The 21,656-nt window shown below is 42.2% G+C and overlaps 1 protein-coding gene across 9 annotated transcripts in view; it reads left to right on the top strand.

Annotated features, from left to right (window-relative positions):
* Positions 1–3,137: 3,137 nt before the first annotated feature.
* The window catches only part of LOC114794542 (axin-1-like), a 38,545-nt gene continuing 20,026 nt past the window's right edge, over positions 3,138–21,656 (top strand). The window contains exons 1-3 of one of the 9 annotated variants that reach the window (XM_028987165.1): positions 3,138–3,226; positions 12,229–12,420; positions 18,688–19,662. In XM_028987165.1, coding sequence (XP_028842998.1) covers positions 18,767–19,662 — 896 coding nt within the window. In that variant the 5' untranslated portion in view covers positions 3,138–3,226; positions 12,229–12,420; positions 18,688–18,766. Of the gene's footprint in view, positions 3,227–3,672; positions 3,914–4,020; positions 4,841–9,318; positions 9,338–12,228; positions 12,421–16,084; positions 16,503–17,350; positions 17,638–18,687; positions 19,663–21,656 lie in introns of those variants that run through there. The other 8 variants (XM_028987170.1, XM_028987163.1, XM_028987171.1 and 5 more) reach the window with 8 other exon arrangements.

Genomic DNA, 21,656 nt, shown 5'->3' with positions numbered 1-21,656 from the left:
CATTTCAGAGAAGTTGGTAAAGATGTCCCAGATAAAACCAATACATTATCCACCAAATATCAGGACATCCAATTCAACTCTAAGGTCATTATTTTTACTTTTTCACAAAGTTTCATGCATATTTTTATGCAAACACAGGTGGTACAAAGATAACCAAGCTACATAAGATATTGTTCAGGATGCTTACAGTTATGGTCATAGCACCTTCTTCCTGATAAACTGATATTCCTGAGAGGAGAAGCTTAAGTGCACACATTTGCCTCAAATAGGAATTTTGATTCATTAGAAAGCACCCACGTATTGTGATGTTATGAGTCAGTGTGAAGAATTTTTTTTTAGATTTTTATGCATGGCAGCATATGATGGCTGTTGAACTGATGAACTAAACTGAACACAACTCCAAAGCTCAAAGACATAGCAATAATGTTATAAAATTGTAATTTTTTTTTTGTAGGTAAAAATGATTTACAGGGTGGGCCATTTATATGAATACACCTTAATAAAATGGGAATGGTTGGTGATATTAACGTCCTGTTTGTGGCACATTAGTATATGTGAGGGGGCAAACTTTTCAAGATGGGTGGTGACCATAGTGGCCATTTTGAAGTTGGCCATTGGATCCAACTTTTGTTTTTTCAGTGGGAAGAGGGTCATGTGACACATTAAAAGAAAAACAATGGTGTGCTTGGTTTTAACGTAACTTTATTCTTTCATGGGTTATTTACAAGTTTCTGACAGCTTATAAAATGTGTTCAATGTAACCAACCATTCCCATTTTATTAAGGTGTATCCATATAAATGGCCCACCATGTACTTACAAAACTATACAAAGCAAAAATTAAGTGGGGTGGCTACTCTCTAAAGGTACAGATATCTAAGGAGCAGTTCTTTCTTGTTGTCTTTATTCATGTAAATCAAGAAGGTGTCTTATCTGTGGCGCCAGTCACACACACACAAGGGTTCTAAGCACCCCCAGCTGATGCACACTTGGCATTAGTGATTGGAACCCATATATGTTGGTTTTCTCCCTCACTCCCTTGTCCTGCATTATTCTGTTTAGTTCGTGGTTATGCTACATGGTTCGCTTTACGTTTATGGCCATCGTGCCTCTGTTCTTTTCAGATAATAAAATATATAAACTATGAGCAGCAGTTTGAAAACAGTGCAATACGTCTGCTTTTAGACACAATTGGCACAATCGGTTCAATTACAAAATAATGACTTGGTATTTGTCTCTTTTGCTGTGACACAATGGCATTTGTAGCAATCAATGAGGCTCGTCCTCTAGAATATATGGTTACCTTAAAAATTATTCTGTAATAAATATGTAATTAATTGTGGTTGTGGTAGAGTAACCACACCTTTTCACTTTTTGATTGATGTTAAGGGTAACATCAAACATAATTATTTTTGCTTTTATATAGGTTAGTGGTTCCCTAATACTGTATCTGAAGTCTTTTTTTTACAAAATTCAGCCTTGGTGTCCTTTCTGTGTCTGTAGCTTTTAATGCTAATGAGGAGGAGCGAGGCGGGACGAGGAGGAGAGTGGCCTATATAACTGATGATGGAAAGGACATCATCACCGTCATTCACCAACCACAATGTTTGCAGTACACAGGAAGTAATGTCTGCATTTTTCCAGAAAAAAATTAAAATGAACCCGCTGGTTTTTCAGTCTCGCGTCACTGAACTAGACAAAATACACTTGTGCTCATTTTTACATCCAGGCACAGAGCAACTGCAATTGCTTTGCATGTTTGGAAGCAATGATGGACGGTGGAGATAACATTTTAGGGGAGGGGTGGGAAATTCTCTGGGTGGACAAAGTATGAGGACAAATTCCAGATCCAACCGTCTGAGCTGCCGCTCTCTGAACAGCAAGCAGAATGACCAAATCACCATTCACCATTTCTAGTCACTGCAGGACCATAGACAGGCTTGGGGAACTCATTTTAATGTTAAATAAGTGAAATTTTCATGTCAGGGGACTTTTAAAAACATCCCAAACATCTGACACCACTGCAAACTTTGCTTCAAACCGAGCATTTTCAAACAATTTTCACCACCAATATACATTTCTGAGCTGGTCAGCACTGAAAATAAAATTAATTCTGGCCTAATAATCAGGTCTGTCTGAAAGTACAGAACTTATCAAACAGAATAAGACAAGAAATGAATTGAAAGACCACTGTACCCTATTCAATATGTTCTGACCATATGTTTAACAAATGAAATATCCACTGTGTTTTCAATATTCTCTTTAAATGTAAAGAGTCACTTTAATTTCAATTTACTTACTCATATCATCCATTGACTCAAAACATATCACCACAGTAGCTGTTAAAAGATGTTTATGTTGTTTGGTTTTAATGAAATTAGTGGCTCATTAATTTATCTACCATATATCTACATTTTACATTTATCCAGAGTGACTTACAATCAGTAGTTACAGGGAGAGTCAGTCCCCCCCTGGAGACACTTAGGGTTAAGTGTCTTGCTCAGGGACACAATGGTAAAGTGGGATTTAAATCTGGGTCTTCTGTTTCATAGGCGAGTGTGTTACCCACTAGGCTACTACCATGCAACTAAACTATCATTCCTTCAAAACAAGAATGTCTTCATCCTACATTTTGCCCTTTTTTACTGGTTTTACTGGTTACAGTTCAAATAATTAGTGGTGGTTTCAAAGAAATGGGCCAATCGTGTACATTGGATGACACCCTATAGAGAGCCCCCTCCCAGACCCACCTCCCACCCCTTCGTCTTTGATGCGACTGCCCTCCCAGATGAAGCTTTATTCCCTCTTCAGAGGCATTAGAATCTAATGGCCAGCTGCTGTTCGTCCAGCGACTCCTTGTGTTTGAATGTGCGTGTAGCTGTGTGTGTGTGTGTGTGTGTGTGTGTGTCTGCACATTCAACAGTCACATTGCTCATTTTCAGCGTGCGGTGCAAAGGACCAATCGGGCGCCTTCTTCAACTCCAGCTCCTTTGCTAGTCAGCGTAATTTCTTCTAGAGCCCTACGATGAGGAGCACTGCAAACAATACAAAGTCTTTGTGGGAAATTTGTGTTTCCAGTGCGTTGCCATCAAGACAAATGCATGTGGCAGGCGACACCGAGGGTCTTCGCCGGGATGATCTGAATGGAAAATCGGTCATTGTGGGAAGGGTATGCTGGGGCTGACCCTGACTGCTTCCAGACAGGCAAGTGTGAAATTAATATGAAAGGTAAGCAGCTGACAACATTATGGAACAAAAGCTATATCATCACTCCGCCGGGTTTTTCCACCTTCTCTCCATTGCCACACTCCTCTGCTCCCTTGTCCACGTTGTTTTCGTGCGTTCTGTTCTAAATGTGCCTGCCTTTGCTGCAAGCGAAATGCAACGAGGACGCATAAAGCCACACATTTCTTACCTCGGTATCGTGGTATTTAAAGGTGAGGTGGTCTGCCGCCGAAGACCGCCCTTAAGATGAAGGCTTTGCGTTTCTTTTCTTTTTCTTTTTTTTTCTCAGGACACCGGAGAACGGTTTGAACTTTGCTTAGCAAATTCTTTTTTTTTTGCTCTCTGTCATTTTCAGTTTCATCATGCTTTAAAGTCAATAGCCGCTAATAGAAAGTAGGTTATTTCTAATGTTTACCCAGCAATTAGGAGCAAATCACTCATGCCTGTGGGGTCTGTTGCCATAGTTACACTAGGGTTCTAAGGACTATCATCTGGTCCTCGATTCCACCAATCAGGAGACAGGGCTGAAGCTGCAACATAAAGTAAAGATGCACATCTTTCGGCAACACACTAGTAAGAAACAGATCCATGAGTATAAGAAAGTACTCCAGGGTGGCAAGTAGGCGACTGCGCCCAGTCATGGCGGACGGCAAAAATCCGATCGGAGGAGACACCCAGCAGGAGAGGCAGGTGAGAGCATCATCCATTTTGAGACTTAAGTCTCATCATTGTTCACCGAGGCTGCTCTATTGAGGGCAAAAGAAAAGAAAGACAGTAGTCAACAAGATTAGCCGTAACATTTACTGCCAACGATAAAAAACATGGGAAAGATTCATAAGGCGGCCATGGTGGACGATGATCGATGGAAGAACGAAAGCGGGATGAAAAGCGTACGTTCGCACTTTCCAAAAAATTATTATCAAAGGCTGTCCGGATCAATTTTTTCTCCCAGAAACCGCGATCAAAGAGCTCCAGCCGAGCTCTTGTTTAGATTTGGATTCATATAATTTTGCCCCGCCTCGCGGCAGAAGAACAACAAAGTTAATTTGATCGCGCCTTGAGTAGCTGCGTCTTTGTGTCTTTTCTCAATGTTTTATGCAGAAAATTTGGCCTAGATTAATCATATTGCTCTAAATCTCATTACTCGGAACATCTGAGGGATAGAACATCTTCAAAGGCTCCATTGAAGGGCTTTAAAATTCAGGCCTTCCAGAGATCAAAGGCCTCAGAGCTTGAGATGAATATTTGTTTGCAGCCAACATGTTTAGAAGGGACTGAACATGGTCAGTGAATTTCGGTGTTGTGGCGGAACAGCCGCCTGCACTCCATGTTTGTGCCGCCCCCCCTGCCGAGCGGCCCATGAGCCTGTCGATACAGCAATATGATGTCAGTCGGAGGAGAAGAACCCCCGCGACAACTACAGAGGGGGCTGCATGTGAAAACACAGGAAGGGGAGGAAGAGAGAAAAGACAGAAGATCCATCGACGGCGGAACCCTGTTATGATTAAAGATGGCGGCCGGGCATGCCGCAGACTGCGTAACGCTTGAACCATTCTGACGACAGACAATCGGAGTAGCCAGCACCTCGGCACAACAAACATACACACCAAGACTATGGTAGGTACACCATCTCTATGCCTTTGAGTCTTTGGGCACGACGGCGGTGGATTTACATATCTCAAAGTCGCTTTGTTTTGCTGCTCCATTTTTTTTTTTTTTTTTTTGGTTTATTTTTTTGTCTTTCCTTCCCCTCTTAATTTTTTCCGGTTCACGTTTTCCTGCTGCACGCCGGATCTGCTCTGGCCTCCTTATTCTTCAGTTGTTTCGACTGATTGAAATGAATCCAGAGACCCAAATGTGGTGGAGATAATCGCAAGCTTTCATGTTTCCCTTTTTGTGAATTCGCTCAACACTCCATGATTGGATATCCTTGGCCAGTAGATGCTTTGTCTGTAGCTCTGTAAATAAGCTAAAAATGAACAATAAAATAACAACCAACAATTTTGATTCATGCACGTTTTGTGCACGCTGTAATAGATGAAGACACAATAATCAGCAAACTTATATTAAATAAACAGCTAAATAAACTGTAGGCGGTAGATGATTTTAATCCTCTGTGCCTAATCCACTCCTGAGGTTGTTAGTCATGATATATTCAACAATGACAAAAGATATCAGCAGGACTCCAGCATACACTCTATCAGCCTTTTGATGCTTCAAGTCTTTCACACAGTGAAAAGAGAGCAGATTATCAATAAGCCAAAGAGACGTTTCTTTTTATGACATCCCAGTGACTAAAATAAGTATGAAACCACTATTCTTTTTTAAGTTCTAAAAAAAGTCTTTAAAAAGTGTTATATTTGTGAGATGAATTTGCCATCTGGTTTATTTTACTTAAGCTAAAATAATTGATATGTGTAACATTTTGCATCTTAATCATCTACAAAATTTGTTATTGTTATTTTAAAATATAGCTACTCCTTTTGGCAAACATTGTCTTCCATATTTAACATCTAAATGGGCTATTGTCAAGTGAGCCAAGGCTCTCCAAAGATAAGCCTATTTCAAGCACAGCCAGTAGGAAGACTTTAATTTACACTGGCAGCTGTAACAAAAAACGGCGGAAAAAAAAAAAAAACAGAGACACACAGCAGCGTGTTTGCTTTTTCTCAGGATATACACATAAAGAAAATTAGAAAATTGTTATTACATTTATGTATAGACACTTGTAGAAAACGTTTCTAAGCTAGTTATATCAACATTTTGCGAACATGTTTGTGTGTGCTTTTGATTGTTTGATTGCTTTTTGATTTTTTTAAGATTTAAAATAAGATTAAAAAAACTTATGCAGATATAATGTAGTAGAAAAAGTTGTGGTAAAACGCTAAAACTGCACATCAAAGCAGCAAATTTTGAATTAATCATTTAATGTTTTTCATTTGATCACAATTTAGAATAATTTTGTGAAATGAATAGAAATCTGTTCACATTTGCCCATGTGCAAAATTGTGGTCATGTGATGCTAATGTGATGCAACATTATTCTCTCCTGGCAAGTGTGCAGTGTGTTGGTTTGGATCCAGGAACTGGTGAAACTGGTCTGAGGGACTAGAAAGCCTCTGGGAGTCTTGCTGAGATTGCTAGGCGACTGTCAATCACCGCCCTCCCCCCTCACCTGATCTTTAAGAAATATTTCAGGAATTTGAAATGTTTTTGATCTGTAATCCATGACATGCCGGATGCATAGGAAATTGTTACCTGCGCAGGAGAAATGTTGCGTTTGTTAGTGTAATCCAATAAACACGCGGCACTTCAGGTGGGTGTTTATAACTACTGTAAAAGCCTTCAAAGAGCTGCCAATAATTGCAAATGACATGCAAGGTGATTTACTGACTTCTCTGAGCCAACAGTCTCTTGGTTAAAAATTAATTCAAAGTAAAAGAGCAAAATCTTAAGAAGTGTGCCGAAAATGTAATAAAGAGGAAAATTAGCTAAGACAGTCTAGCAAAGACGTTTCTATACAAGACCTAATCATGTCCAATTCAGCGGTATCAAACATCTGTCCTGTAAGATCGCTGCCCCACACATTTTTTAGGTTTTTCAAGGCTAGACTAATAAATTACATATCAGGTGATTTTAAAATAGCTAACGCAGTACAGTAAAGACGTTTCTATTCTAGACTTAATAATGTCTAATCCAGGGTTATCAAATGTTAGTACTAAAAAGTCGCTGCCCCACACATTTTGTAGGGTTTTCAAGGTTAGGCTAATAAGTTACATATCAGGTAATTTAAAAGTAACTAACACATTCTAGCAAAGACGCTTCTATACTAAACTTAATCATGTCTAATACAGGGTTATCAAATGTCAGTCCTGGTCGCTGCCCCACATATTTTTTAGGTTTTTCAAGACTGGGCTAATAAGGTTCATATCAGGTGATTTTAAAGTAGCTAACACAGTCTAGTAAATACGTGTATATACTAGACTTAACCATGTCTAATCCAGGGGTATCAAACATCAGTCCTGGTCACTACCCCAAAATATTTTTTAGGTTTTTCAAGGCTAAAATAATGAGATACATAGCAGGTAACACAGATACAAGGCAGTTAACACAGTCTAGTAACATAACATACATATCAGGTGGATTCAAGGTAGCTAACGCAGTCCAGTAAAGACACGTCTATACTAGAACTAATCATGTCTAATCCTGGGGTGTCAAACGTCAGTCCTCGTCGTTGAACCAAAATATATATATTTTTTTTTCAAGACTACTTTGCTTTACTTTACTTTACTTGGCAGATGCTTTTATCCAAAGCGACTTACAAGGAGAACCAGCAATTCTCATTCGGTTTCCATAGATTGTGAGTTACCAAACTAATAGCCCTGAAAAGGCCTAACTTGTCAAGAACAGAACATGTTAGGGAATTGTTAGGTGCTAGAAGATTTTTTTTTGTGAGTGTGTGTTAGACTCGTTTGAAATAGTTTTAAAACCAATGAGTTTTCAAATGTTTCTTAAAGGTGGTGGTAGTCTCGACTAGTCGAATGGAGCAGGGCAAGCCAGGGGCAACAAAGGAGACTAGATTTGGTTGGGATCGGAGACCCCGTGAAGAGGAAATTTTTAGCCTCAGACTAGGCTGATTTCAAGGTGATTTCAGGTGATTTCAAAGTAGCTAACTCAGTCTATTAAAAACTGTTTTATACTAGACTTAATCATGTCAAATCCAGGGGTATGAACATCAGTCCTAGTAGCTGCCCCACATATTTTTTTAGGTTTTTCAAGGCTAGGCTAATATATTCGCAATGCCAGATGTTTGAGGGTTTTCTCAGTTCTTTCGAAAATGTGCATTTGGCTTGAGCAACTCATGTCACTACAATGTCTCTATCCAGAGCACTTCATAAAAAATCTAATTTCAGTCCCCATCTCATTGGCATCCAGAACCTCTTTTCTTGACTGTCTTTAGATGTTGACATGATGCCATCCCACTGTTTGCCTTATATGTCAGGCTTAAATAAGACACTTGTACATTCACCAGCAGAAGCTTCTCATCTGTGGCACTTAATCAAGAATTGTGGTCATTTAAAGAAGTGATAAATATACTGTAAATACTTTCCATGTGGCCTTAACTTTGAAGATGATTGTATAGCCATCAATATCCATCAAATGATGAACTTTTCCCAACAATAATGATGTTTTTAAAATTTCCATCAATGTCTAATAAAACAGACATGGTAGTAGTGGGTAACACACTCGTCTATGAACCAGAAGACCCAGGTTCAAACCCCACTTACTACCATTGTGTCCATGAACAAGACATTAACCCTAAGTTAATGGATAAGGGCATCTGATAAATGTTGTAAATGTAAATGTAAGGTCACTGTATAGATACATAAAAGTTTTAAACCATCCAAGTCCCAAAATACACATTGCCAGTGTGTCCTGTGTTGTATAACTTTGTGTGACTGTAGCTACATTTTGTGGTTTTTAATGTATGTTAATTTTTTATGTTTATTGATGCTACTGCCTTCAGTGCATCAGATATGTAATGTGTAAGAGATGCTTACAGTTGCACTATGGTTAAAGTAACATTAAGACGTTGCCTCTTATTAGTCTTTTATTAATAATTCATTAGTTAAAATGTTGTTGTTTAATATGGAGCATGCAGTAACATATTGTTATCATTCAGAATGTGAAAATGAAGCACATTCTGCTTAATTCTGATAATATCTGAAAGTGCATCTCTTTTAAGAAGGTAATTATTAATAAATTAAATTTCATTTTAAAATGCTTGCTTTGTTGTCATCCAGGGTTAATTTATAACTCTAAATGACTGTCGACATTGGGATTGCCACTCTGAACTTTGGTTTAATATCTGGGCTGCGTTTGATTTTGATAACACACTGTCCAAACACTGTATTCCAATTATCTATTTGTTGGCGACTCTGTGTATCAAAATATCCTTTTATCATTTTATAAGGGCCTGTCTGTAACATTCAGCTAACTTCCTGCTGGAACAGAGGGATCAGCATTGGCCTGTATGGAAGATCAGAAGTAAACCGGTGTCTAAAGTTCACAGAAAGTCTGCTGCAGTTCCTGGTCACCGAAAATGACATCACTGGTGATTAAATTTACGAGAGCACAGTTGTGCTGGGTGTCACGTACCTCTTGGCACTTTAGTTGCTTTTATTGTGGTTAGTGTCCTTGAAAATGAGAAAATCACCTCACACTGATAATGTCTTGGCAGCCAGTGAGGTTCTACTCTAAAACCTTTGGAATTGGCAGGTATCTGGAAAGGTTTATTAGGATTACTAGATTAAAGGTTCTCTGTGCTCATGTTTAAAATCACATCTGAGCACCTGTATATTATACCTTTTTAAATTACATTTGGAAACAAAATACAGTAACACATAGCCATGAATTCCAATGATTCCCATGATAGCTGCTGCTGGGGCCTTGAGCAACCTCCATTCTCTGGATGTGAGAAATTGACAATCACTTTAAAAAGTTAAGTGACTATTTACTTCGAATTATGTTTGAGCAATTGTATTGTATTCATTTTTATACACATTTTAGTCAAACCATTTTTGAACTGCTATCCTTCCCATTCTCTACAGGGAAATCGATTCGTGAATGCAAACACTGGCATTTCAGACAGCTAAATGTTCAGAATGTGCAGAGCGCCTAGTCACCCTTTGAGTTCGGTTGTTAGTCCGACTTTAAGAAGTTTGATTTAGTTTTAATCAGACACATGGCCAGCACCCAACCTACTAATTGTCAAAGAAGTTTAAAAGTCCAGTTTTAGTCAGACTAAGTTCAGTTCTCTAATGTCATGTAAATATACTGACTATTCAGCCACTAAAAAAGTGTCTATGAATGAAACGGTCATGTGAATGTCACTCATTGCTTATAGTCTGGCTTCCTAGAGGAAATTCCATTCCTTGGTTGTCTAAATATGTAAGTCAACAATTGTGTTCCCATTTGTAGTTGTCTCAGTTGCAGTGGTGGCCTAGTGGGGAAGGAAGCGGACCTGTTGCCGGTTCAAATCCGACTGCCAAGGTGCCAGTGAGCAAAGCGCCGTCCTCACACACTGCTCCCCAGGCACCTTTCATGGCTGCCCACTGCTCACCAAGGTGATGGGGTGCAGTGAACACATTTCATTGTTTAAAAAAATTAGGTCACATGAAGTAGAGATCATTTTAACTGACAGTGTTCAGTGGTTATTTTGCCAAAATGTGAAGTGTGGCAGTGCTATCCTATGAACACTGCTGCTACCTTTAGGTTATACTGTCACTATGAAGTAATACATGTGGTCTACAATTAGCAGCAGAGAATTTCCCAAAGCATCACACTACCTCCAGCAACTTGTCATCTTACCATAGTGCATACTCTGCCATGGCTTCCACATGGTCCCAGCGGTCAAAATATTGACCCCTTTTTTCCCCATTGCTCCATGGGCAATTTGGTAAATGTCCAGGGTTCATCATTTGGTGTCCCCATTCACAGTGAGCTATTTTCTATTGAGACCAGCATTAAGGTCCTGGTCCCAAATGCAGTGATGGTCCTTACTTTTCTAGCACCTGTGATCATTGTCAGTGAGATCCTTTCAGATGGCCATTTTCTGCCTCCAACACACCAAAGATCATCAAGAACTGACTGGTCGTTTACTGCTAACACATGCAGTGTTTAAAGATAATCAGTGTTATTCACTTAACGTCTCAGTGTTTTTAATGTTCTTGCTGATTGGCATTTTACTCTAAGCATTCTTTATCAAACGTCTAACTGTCCATTGCTATAGCCCATGATAATTAAGACAGATTTACATTTACATTTTACATTTACAGCATTTATCATTTTACATTTACGCCCTTATCCAGAGCGACTTACAATCAGTAGTTACAGGGACAGTACCCCTGGAGACACTCAGGGTTAAGTGTCTTGCTCAGGGACACAATGGTAGTAAGTGGGATTTGAACCTGGGTCTTTTGGTTCATAGGCGAGTGTGTTACCCACTAGGCTACTACCATCCCACCGACAGATGAGTAGATTTGTCAGTCCAGCTCATTGTTTTAATTTCTTATTTGTTCACCAAGCTTTGCCCATGTCCCTCTCTCTTCCCAGACCTACCAACTGCCTCACTGCACAGCAGGTTGTTAAGCCTGTATTGCACCTGTCATGTCATTTGTCTGAGGGTCCCAAGGCCGCTCAACAGGTAGCTGATTGGCAGCTACAGCTGCCAGTCACCGCCTCAGTCAATTCTCCGTCAGGAAAAGTGCCAAATACAGCTGTCAAAATATTCCAATAGTTTCCTGTAGCCCATGCAGTGGCTTTTAAAAACAGCTTGCGGCAGCACGAGACACGCGGCACCCAACCTACTTATTGTCACTGAAGTATGGGCGCAATCAGGATTTTTCTGAGCCGTCATGGGCAACATTCTAGACCGCATGTCCAAAATACATGAGATTTGGAGCTGTAATTATGCATCATGGCTCTGGGCACACATCTGTTACAAAATCATTTCCTTATCGGTGGGATCGTCTCTCCCTGCTGGCCCCGTGCCAGTTCGCTCCGTTTTCCCCATGATTGTTTCCAAGTGTTGCTCAGGGTCTGCGAGCTGAATTGGTATGCACCCGAGGCCATGTGTCGGCTCGCAGTGGGAGGCCCAGCGATCAAAGTCAGGCCTCAGGAAGGGCAAGGATAGGGCTGAGTGTGCAGCTGCTAATGCCATCTGATGAAAGTGGTGGCCTGCAGTTCCTGCAGAAGACCTGTGGCATTCAGCAGAACACTTACAGACCCATGGTCTTTGATCAAGTTTGACTAATGTATCTACATTCCAAACAATGCCCAGCTTTGTGTAATCCTGTATTCTGCAGTTGGTCAGTTGTGGGTAAAGCTTCCACTTGTGATGAACTATGACACTTGTAAATCACAAATAAAACAGAAAAGAAACTTTCACAAAAACTATATATTTCATTAAGTGAACTCACCAGCATAATGTTATATCTTTTTCAGATCCGAATGGATGGAAAGAAAAACTTGGCATGGCAAGATTCATTTTTGGCAATCAGCGACTCTACATTAACAACAAGGAAGATGTCTTTACTGGCACCTGATTTCTGTGGACTGGCGATGGAATCCCATTCAAATGGAGAAGCACTTAGACAAGGGCCGTCTATGCAACTAAGAAGAGAGAGAATTTTTAAGGTAATACACTTTATTTATTCAATCACTCAGTTTTGAGGAGAGAGGCCGTTGAGTTTGAATCAACCAGTGTGCATTTTGTAGGTGATTTTCTTGGGAGCGAAGCATGATGTATGAAGTCAGTATCAATTCGGAATGAAGTAATTAGAGGCTAGGAATCATAAAAAGGCACCAGGCACAGCCAAAGCACACTGGTTTGAGAGTCAAAGACACAGAAACAGGTGTGGTCTTTTTTAACTATGGTGTGCCCATGGCAAAGCGTAAACTCTTTAAAGGTCAGCGTCGGGCGTGCTTTGATTATTTCACATTTGTTGAATCTAATGTGACCATCAGGAACATAAATGCAATATTGAGGTCTTTCAAGCTTTCCAACAGTTGCTGATGTACCAGATAATCAACTTTTGTGAATTGCTTCTTTAATCAATGCTGCTATTTTCAGCTGTAGTAAGATCAAGTCAAAAGATGTCTCTAATAATCAATAATGCTTTTAACGTGACAGATCTGCATTATTGAGTAAAGCATTCCATTGGAATATAAGAATAATGTTGCTGATTATGGGCCTTTCTACATTTATGCAAATATTCCAATTCATTAACAGAAATTTCCAGCTACCACAGTCATGTATAACATAAACAATGTCTGGACTGGAGTTTTGAACAGTTTGGTGTCATTATATTGGACAATATAATGGTATTCTATCAAAATAACTTTTGTGTGCCCGTTTTTTTATTAATATATAATGATTAGAATTGGCTTTGGGGACACTCAAAACACACTTCTCAGAGTCAAAGAAGCATGGTCCTTTGGTGATGCATATGCATGTAAATGTGTGCACACGTTGCTTCAAACCAGCATTGTTGCTGAGTGTATTGACATGTTAACACCTAGATTCTTGATGTTGTGCACCAATGATGCTCTTTATCTTTGTAACATGCACTTAATCAATGGCATGGATCCATGTATCCAGGGTCCATACCTGCAACCACAAGGCCCAAGGGACATGAACAGCGGCCCAGTCTCAGTAACACAGAGTAAATAAGATATTTTAAAAATAACTCAAACAAACTGTTCTGCACAAAAGTAAGACGTGATTCTGGTTAATGACTTTGTTTGTGAGTGAGCCCCTGATAGCACAGGCAGTTAAGCAGCCCACACTGCTGCAGCCCTTTCTAATACAACTGGGATCACATCCAGCTGTGCTTCACTTAGACATCTCTGGCAGGGCGCCTCCTCGAATGTGATTGGCTGCTTTCTTGGGTGGGAAGAGATAGTTTGTGTAAACTCGCCATCGCTACGACGATTCCTGCTATCTGTAGGGGTCGGGATATAGACTTTTACGGCAAGCTGAGCACATAAATAAAAAGCGGCATGTAAATAAAAAAAAAACTTAAAAGTCTGAAGGTGTGCAGAAAAGGCCAAATACACCAAATATAAATAAAAATACCATCACTGTAAATAGGCCTAGATGCATCAAAATGCACCAACCACATGCATTTCATTGAATAATGGAATTTAAAAAATCTATTAAAATAAATGTTATAATATGTTAATTCAAACACAACATATGTAATATGTTACATATGTTATGTTATTATCATTATTAAAATATATAGAGCAGATATAACATAGACCACTATGTTATGGGACAAAGCCGAATTGATTTCTGTGGTTCCACTGTGAAAACATTTCCTCCAGCCTCATATAGGAATTTGCGATAAATGGGATCGGTCGAGTTTGCTTTAGAATTATCACTGTAAAGGCGCAGATTTACTGTAAACAATGACTCTTCTAGCTTCCCTTCCTCATACCCCCCCGCCCCCCTTCCTCTAAGATGATCTTCTAGCCAACCAGGAACACCATTTGTGAAAATTAACTATCACTGGTGGTTTCAGATTCAATCACCAGATTTGACCCTGAGGAAGCCTAACTATTTGCCTTAGTTTCGCTGTGAAATGTCTGGGGGAAGTTGCGCCTTTGATCCCGTAAGTAGCTGCTTTGAACTTCATGGTTCAAGAATGTCCTTAGGGAACGACTGTGACCTGTGTCATTATGTTGTAATAGCTTTTGTATGTAGTTTTTTTTCCAGACGTCTTTAAGAAAAAGCAGAGCTGCGTGTGTCTTTTGTGTCCAAGTCACCTTCTTCACACATATTTGCAGTAATTTAGTCAGCCATTAAGTGCCTACAGAGACTTTCAGTAATTGCTGCTCTTTTTTTGTCTGCAACACCCAAGGAACTGTAGTTAAATATGTGAGTTTCTTCTCCTTCTTCTGAAAAAAAAAACAAAAAAGGAAATGTCCCCATGGATGAACTTATGTAGCATATGTTTGTGCGTTTGCAATTTTCCACTATGTATTTCTTCATGAAACTGGGCAAAAGGATTTTTGGAAACACCATGAAAACACCTCTCTCACGGCTGAATTAACTGTTGCAGACTTGAATCACCGTGAGACATAAAATGCGCTTTCATTTTTTTGATGAATGTAATCTAATGAAATCATCAAGCACAGATATGCTTCCCAGGCAGTACTGATGCCTTTGGACTTTCTACAAAGTGCTCTGATTTTAAAACACTGTTTTCAGGTGGGGATCTGGTTCTTCGGCAAACTTTACCATATGTGATGTGATGGGGAGCCATGTTTAAACGGATTACTGGTTTACGTAGCAGGCCGAATTATAACCAATATAACGTAAAAAAAAAATTCAATTAAGCATAGCTCTTTCTTAAAATGTGGGCAAGGGAGGCATGGAGCATCCAAATGAATTTTTCTGGATGTTTTCATCCTTGTTAAGGCAGTTGGATACAATCCGCCAAATGCCTTGATTCTTATCACCCCCAAGGCAGGGTGAGGTGAGGCTTGAGAGCCAAAGTGCCCCCATGCTTGTTGCGGTGCTAAGCTTTAGCTCGCACCGATGGAATTACTTGATAGTATTACCAAAATAAATAAAAAAATGTAAAAAAAAGCATTCCTGTGCAGTTATGAGTAATGTGTGCTCGTTTGATGATAGCGGACTGGGGCTGCTTTGAATAGAATTTCATGAAACGAGATAAGCAGGGACTGCCCGGCCTTCGATTTCCTTGTGCGTCGATATTATGGCTTCATGGGTATCTTGAAAGTGGATAAGGTTAGCGGCGGGCCATGGTAGCCAGAAGCTTATCTGACACCATTGTAAATTTAATAAATGTAGTTACATGTTTTTTGGCCTTTCGTATAGTTTTTTTTCTTCGCCATTTCAGTTTGACAGGGTCAAACATTTACTTCTCAACTGAGACCTTGTGAAATAATAGGCTTTTTACATAAAAAAAAAAAATCTGATATTTCAAGGGTGCGAACTGGACTTCAGGTCCCGTTGCTGGCCGGTGGGTGCGGGTCTTCTCACCCACTCCCACCCTGCCTGCCAGCTCGGCGGAGACTGTCAGATACATACAGGCGGTTTTGTTGCGCACAATGGCGCCCTGTTGCAGGGTTATCGGCAATCACGAACGCACAATGCACGTTTAGTCGAACGACAGTGTCAGATGCTTGTCACTTGATTTACCATGCGGGGGCACGGCACGGGGATTAAACGAGCTGCATGCGTAAACGATCCTTTTTTTTGGGGTGTGTGTGTGTGTGGGGGGGGGGGGTATAGAATGGTGATACAATGCTCTCCACATGCGCGCTGAGGCGGATCGTCCATTCAGAAGAGATCTGAGAGAGAAAAAACAGCATTTCCGGGGATATAAACACATGCACACGAATCATTTTCCATTGTGGCGATTTTTAAGGAATGCACTGCGCCCGATCCAGGTTTCCCCTCATGTGCTCCCATTCCCCCCCTTCTCCAGGCGGTAGTGTGTTTTCTGAACGCGCGCGGCGCTGCACATCTCTTGTTCCACACGCACACACACACACACACACACACAAACACACACCACACACTCACTCCCAGTCAGGAGTGTGAGACAGCCATGGAGAGGTGGAGGACGGACTGTGTTCTTTGTTATTTTTAAACTCCCGCGGCTCGCATCGATGCCACGACCCGCACCGCGCTGCGTGCGCCGGCGTCCCCGATGCGTTCCGAGACGGGAAGCGGGCTTCCGCAGGTAAAGTACGGGCCGCCACCCCCGCTCCTTGGGGTCGGGCTCCGGGATCGCGGTGGACGGGGAGATGAAACCGTGCCGTGTTTGGATCGGATTCGAGGTCGAGTTTCTTCCTCTCTCTTCTTCTTCTTCTTCTTCCTCCCCGTGAATCCGCGTGCGAGCCCCCCTTCTTCCTCCTCCTCCTCCTCCTCGGAACCGGAGCGAGGCAGCGCCGTTCGGCGGACTTTCGGTGGCCATCTGCGCGATCCCGGTCGGCGCGAAATCCTATTTGTTTCATTCGTTTTTTTTAGCTTTTTATTATTATTTTATTTTTTTTTTTGGTTGTTGTTGCAAAGTTGCGGTAGTCGCCGCGGCCGCGGCGGGGCCTGGCGTGTGTGCGCGGAGTTTGTTTCCACTTTCCCCTCCCCCATCCGCCGCCGCCGCCGCCGCTGCTGCCGCGCTGCTGAGACTCAGAGGCCAAGACATGAATGCAATGAATGTGGGGCTCACTTCAAAGCGGCCGGGAGGGGAGTGAAGGGGGTGCTGCAGCGCTGTCGGAGGACGCGAAGTAAAAACTGCAGCGCTCTCTCCCACACCCACCTCCGGTTCTGTTTTATTTTATTATTATTATTTTTTTTTTTTTACATTCTTTTTATAAAACAGCGCCGGAGGGAATCAAATGAACGCGCGTCGCCCTTTCGCGTTGAGCCGCCGGTTCTTGTGAGCAGCGCGGCGTGTTTCTCGCCCTGAGGAGATCAAACAGGCTTCGCGTTAGCATGTTAGCTTAACGGCTAGCCGACGCGGCGCCTCAAAGTTTTCCACGCTCCGCCGCGGGAAGTTGCCCGACCGGGACCGTGTTCCGCTCCGACGCGAGTGGAAGTGAATACGTGTATTATATATACACACACATATATATATATATATTTATATATTTATATATGTTTCGGTTCTTCCCACGTACGCGCGGCGAGAAACACGCGGGTCGCGGCGCGCCGCTTCTTTCGTGCTAGTGGACACGCAAATGGCTGCTGCTGCTGCTGTGGAAGTTTAACCCCGGGGCTCCTTCAGCCGCGCACGGCGCAGGACTGACGGCGATGCGTGGAAGTGTCGCCCCGCGAGTTCCCCGGCGTGGGGGCTGCTGCCCGCTCATCCTGCTCGGGTTGGTATCGCGGCCGGTGATCAGGCTGTTGTGATGGCTGCATTATTCTATTTATTTCCTTTTTTACGCCCTGTGTACATTTTTTTTTATATATAAATATGTTAGTTTGTCCTTCACTGGTTTATAGCTGAGTCAGTTTCTCTCAACACAGGGACAATAGCAGCAGTAATAACAGTGCTCACTAACTAGTCGTATAGTATTTATTTAACTTTGTTTAGTTTATTTGGCTGTTTTATAAAGGGATTTGTTCTAGTTACGGTCCTCTGTGTGGCATTTTAATTTTAATTTTTTTGCATGCCCGTGCCCGGTCCCTTTGATCCCAGTGAAATATTGTACCCAAGGTCAGCCTCTGATATGATCAAACAGGGCTACACCACAGTAGCAGTGATTACAGCCGTGGCAGATTGTGCTCGCGCTGCACCCCACAGTTTCTCTTTTAACCTTGAAAATGATCTGTCCTTGCGAGGCTACATCTGCGAACTGTTGGCGTCTGCAGCACGGCTCGGCTTTGGGATTCGGGCGGCACGCAGAAGAGAAAAAAATAAAATGTGTGCACATCTTGAGCCGGGCCGTAAAAAGGCTTTGATTCTTTCAAACATTTGCTTTATATTAGGCACATTTTCCCCATAAGGCACCTAATTATACAAAGTATGATAATAGAAAACCTCATTGGTGAAAAATATTTTTGCTGGATTTACTGTGATTTAGCAGTAATGGCTGCTTCTGCACAGAAGGAAAAATATTGAGGTTTTCCATAAGTAATGTGATTATTAATTCCTGCTAAAATTGCCTATTACTCCTCTCTCTCTCTCTCTCTCTCTCTGAAATAATTGAAGGTTTTGACTCAGTTTAGTACTGTTTAGATTGCTAGAGCCAACTGGATAATGTTAAATGGCAGATGTGGCACTAGTTTGCTCGGTAATTCAGGATATGTGAAGGATCTGTGCGATGAATGATCATTAGTATCTGTGAGGATAATGAAATTGGCGGTGCTTTTGCGAGTGTTTTGTCTTTCCGTGTAATCCTATTCCCCCATGTTTCGTGTTACAGGAGGAATTCTTTCGCCGTGTCATAAGCAGAAGCCTGGATCGTTTTGTTCTGACGTTTGGACTGTACAGGGACGGCGCGCATGGCCGCTGTGGGCATGGCTGCGAACGAGAAGGGGGTCTACCTGGTGGACCTGGGGGGCAGCTTCACTGAGGATGCCCCCCGGCCGCCGGTGCCAGGGGAGGAGGGCGACCTGGTGTCCAGCGATGGCAGGCAGTACTGCCATGGCTTCTACTCCTCCAAGAGCGAGAGCCTCAAGAGCGAGGCTTCCACGGCCACGCCCAGAAGGCCTGACTTGGATCTGGGCTATGAGCCGGAGGGCAGCGCCTCTCCCACGCCGCCATACCTGAAGTGGGCCGAGTCCTTGCACTCTCTGCTGGATGACCAGGATGGGATCCACTTGTTCAGGACTTTCCTCAAGCAGGAGGACTGTGCGGACATGCTGGACTTCTGGTTTGCCTGCAGTGGCTTCAGGAAACTGGAGGCCAGCGATGGCAACGAGGAGAAAAAGATCAAACTGGCGAAAGCCATTTACCGGAAGTACATCCTGGACAACAATGGAATTGTGTCCAGGCAGATAAAAGCGGCCACAAAGAGCTTCATCAAGGACTGCGTGATGAAGCTCCACATTGACCCTGCCATGTTTGACCAGGCCCAAACTGAAATTCAGACTATGATGGAGGAGAACACCTACCCCTTGTTTCTTAAGTCCGACATTTATTTGGAGTACACGAGAACGGGTGGGGAAAGCCCCAAGCTGTACAGCGACCAGAGCTCAATGTCGGGCAACGGTAAGGTCCTGCCGGGGTATCTGCCAACTCTGAATGAGGACGAAGAGTGGCGGTGCGACCAGGAGCCCGAGGAGCCGCCGGAGAGCGACCCGACCCCCAGCAGCCGGCTGACCCAAAAGCTTCTTCTGGAGACGGCTCCTCAACGCATGGCCAACAGCAAGAGATTCCAGGACTCTCGGGAGTACAGGTAAGCCCCCGGGCGGGTGCGGGTGTTCGGTTTCACCACTCCCTTGTGTAAAGGTGCCTGAAGGGAAGCAAAGAGGTTTGAGTCAGCGCCGGGAAACGCTAAAAATGTCCCACGTTTACTGTTAGACACAAACCTCTGCACCTGTTACCGATGTGGAAGTGTGGCAGCATCTGGGTCAGTGGCGGGGACAGTTTTCTGGCGAGAGCTTGGTGTCCTTCTCAAAGACAAAAACTGTTTTTACAGTCACGTCAAGATGTGGGGAAACAAATAGTCCTTGTCCAGTTATTTCACTGTCGATTGTAAGCTTGTAAATCATGGCAGAAATAAAAAGGATAGTAATACTATACATGTATATTAAATAATGTACTTTTCATATAATTCAGTTTATATTACTAAATTTTTTGTTAATGTACACTTTCTTCACAGAAACTAGCAAAGAAAAGTTTGCCTCGGAGGTGATTATTTGTGACATGACGTCTCTTGAGACGTCTGCGATTCATCAGGTTTAGCCGCTTTGTTCTAGAAGTACACGAATGGGACTAGACTAATGAGTCTAGTTTAACCTGCTCTTTGGTTTTGGGCTAATTTTAACATACCCTAAACGATGTTTGGCCTGCCATTAAACAAGAAGCCACTGCCTTTTCTAAATGACATTAAATGCCTCACAACAAGAGAAGCGTCTAAATATTAATAGTCTGTAGTGAACAAGACGGCCAGGTGCCGGGATCATTTGGTCACAAGTTCTAAAAATTTTTCCAGAAAGGAAGCAGTGAATCAGTCTGCTGTGATAAAAGGCAACGGGTGTGGGCTCGAACACGAGCTTTCACCTCCAATGGTGTATGTTCTAGATGTCCACCATCATCATGGTGGCTAAAATTTGTCTTTTTAATCACCCTCGCCCTCCTGTTATATTGCGTATGTAAACACGAGACTAGCTGTCCTGCAAAAATCAGCACTACATCAGAGTTCTTCAATGCGCGTAATGGGATTTGTGGTTATGATTACTTAAGACCATAATCCACGTTCCCTGATGGAATTGAAAGCTGTGCATCTGGCCCTCTGAATCTGGTCTGTGGAGGATTACAAAGCTACGATGGGGGAGAAAAAGCAAATATCAACAGGCTTTTTTTTTTTTTTGAGCGTTTTAAGCAAAGAAAATTGGAAAAGGATGGCAGTCATGGTGAGTTGGAGGAGGCACTTCCACAGCCAGATTTAGCCGCTGTAAAACGCTCAGGAACACATTTATGCTCCCTCCGATGTGCTTGAACAGCACTGTTCGCTGTTAGGAGTCTCCTGCATAGATTGAAGATTGCGGAATTCTGTGCCTAGAAGTTGACCCAGTTCCTCTCAACTGACTTAAGACAATCCTTGACATCTGTTGAAAATTCAGAAACACTTTCCAAAACGCCTCTGAAGCGCGGCAGTGATTTATAGACCGCAAACGAACACCCAGAGCACACTTAGGGGGGAAAAAATGTCTTTATACATTCCTTATTTAGAACCGCCTTTATCCGCATAGATTGGCAGATTTATTCTTGCATGACTTGCTTTCAGACAAAGTCGAAGTTTTTCCAAAAGTTTCTGGTGCGCGAGATATTTTGATGAAGTTTTGGATGAATATTACACCACGCAGTAGAGAAAAAATTGGTGTTCGCTATGAAGATGCCAACAAGGTTTGGATTATTAACCTTTGTAGTTTCACCAACTGAAAACCAATCACTGTGGCCAGCTTCTCTCTTCCAGTCGTTCTTCCTGGTTCGTTTAATAGATGTGACCTTGCAGAACATTTCGAGAATGTAGACTCAATCTGCCGTATTCTCTCTGAGCCTCTTAAAGTCCGAGATCTGCACTCTTTTAAAGACTTAAAGGCGGATCTTTTTTGTTCGATTGAACCTGAGTTTTAACAGCCATGCCGGAAATGGGGGGGGGAGATGTCCGCTAACTGGCAGACAAAATTGGACTATTTTGATGTTCTGCAATAACCATTCCCGGTT

Source organism: Denticeps clupeoides, chromosome 7 (genome assembly GCF_900700375.1).
Source record: "Denticeps clupeoides chromosome 7, fDenClu1.1, whole genome shotgun sequence".
NCBI lineage: Eukaryota > Metazoa > Chordata > Actinopteri > Clupeiformes > Denticipitidae > Denticeps > Denticeps clupeoides.
This window is presented reverse-complemented; position numbering and strand designations above follow the sequence as displayed.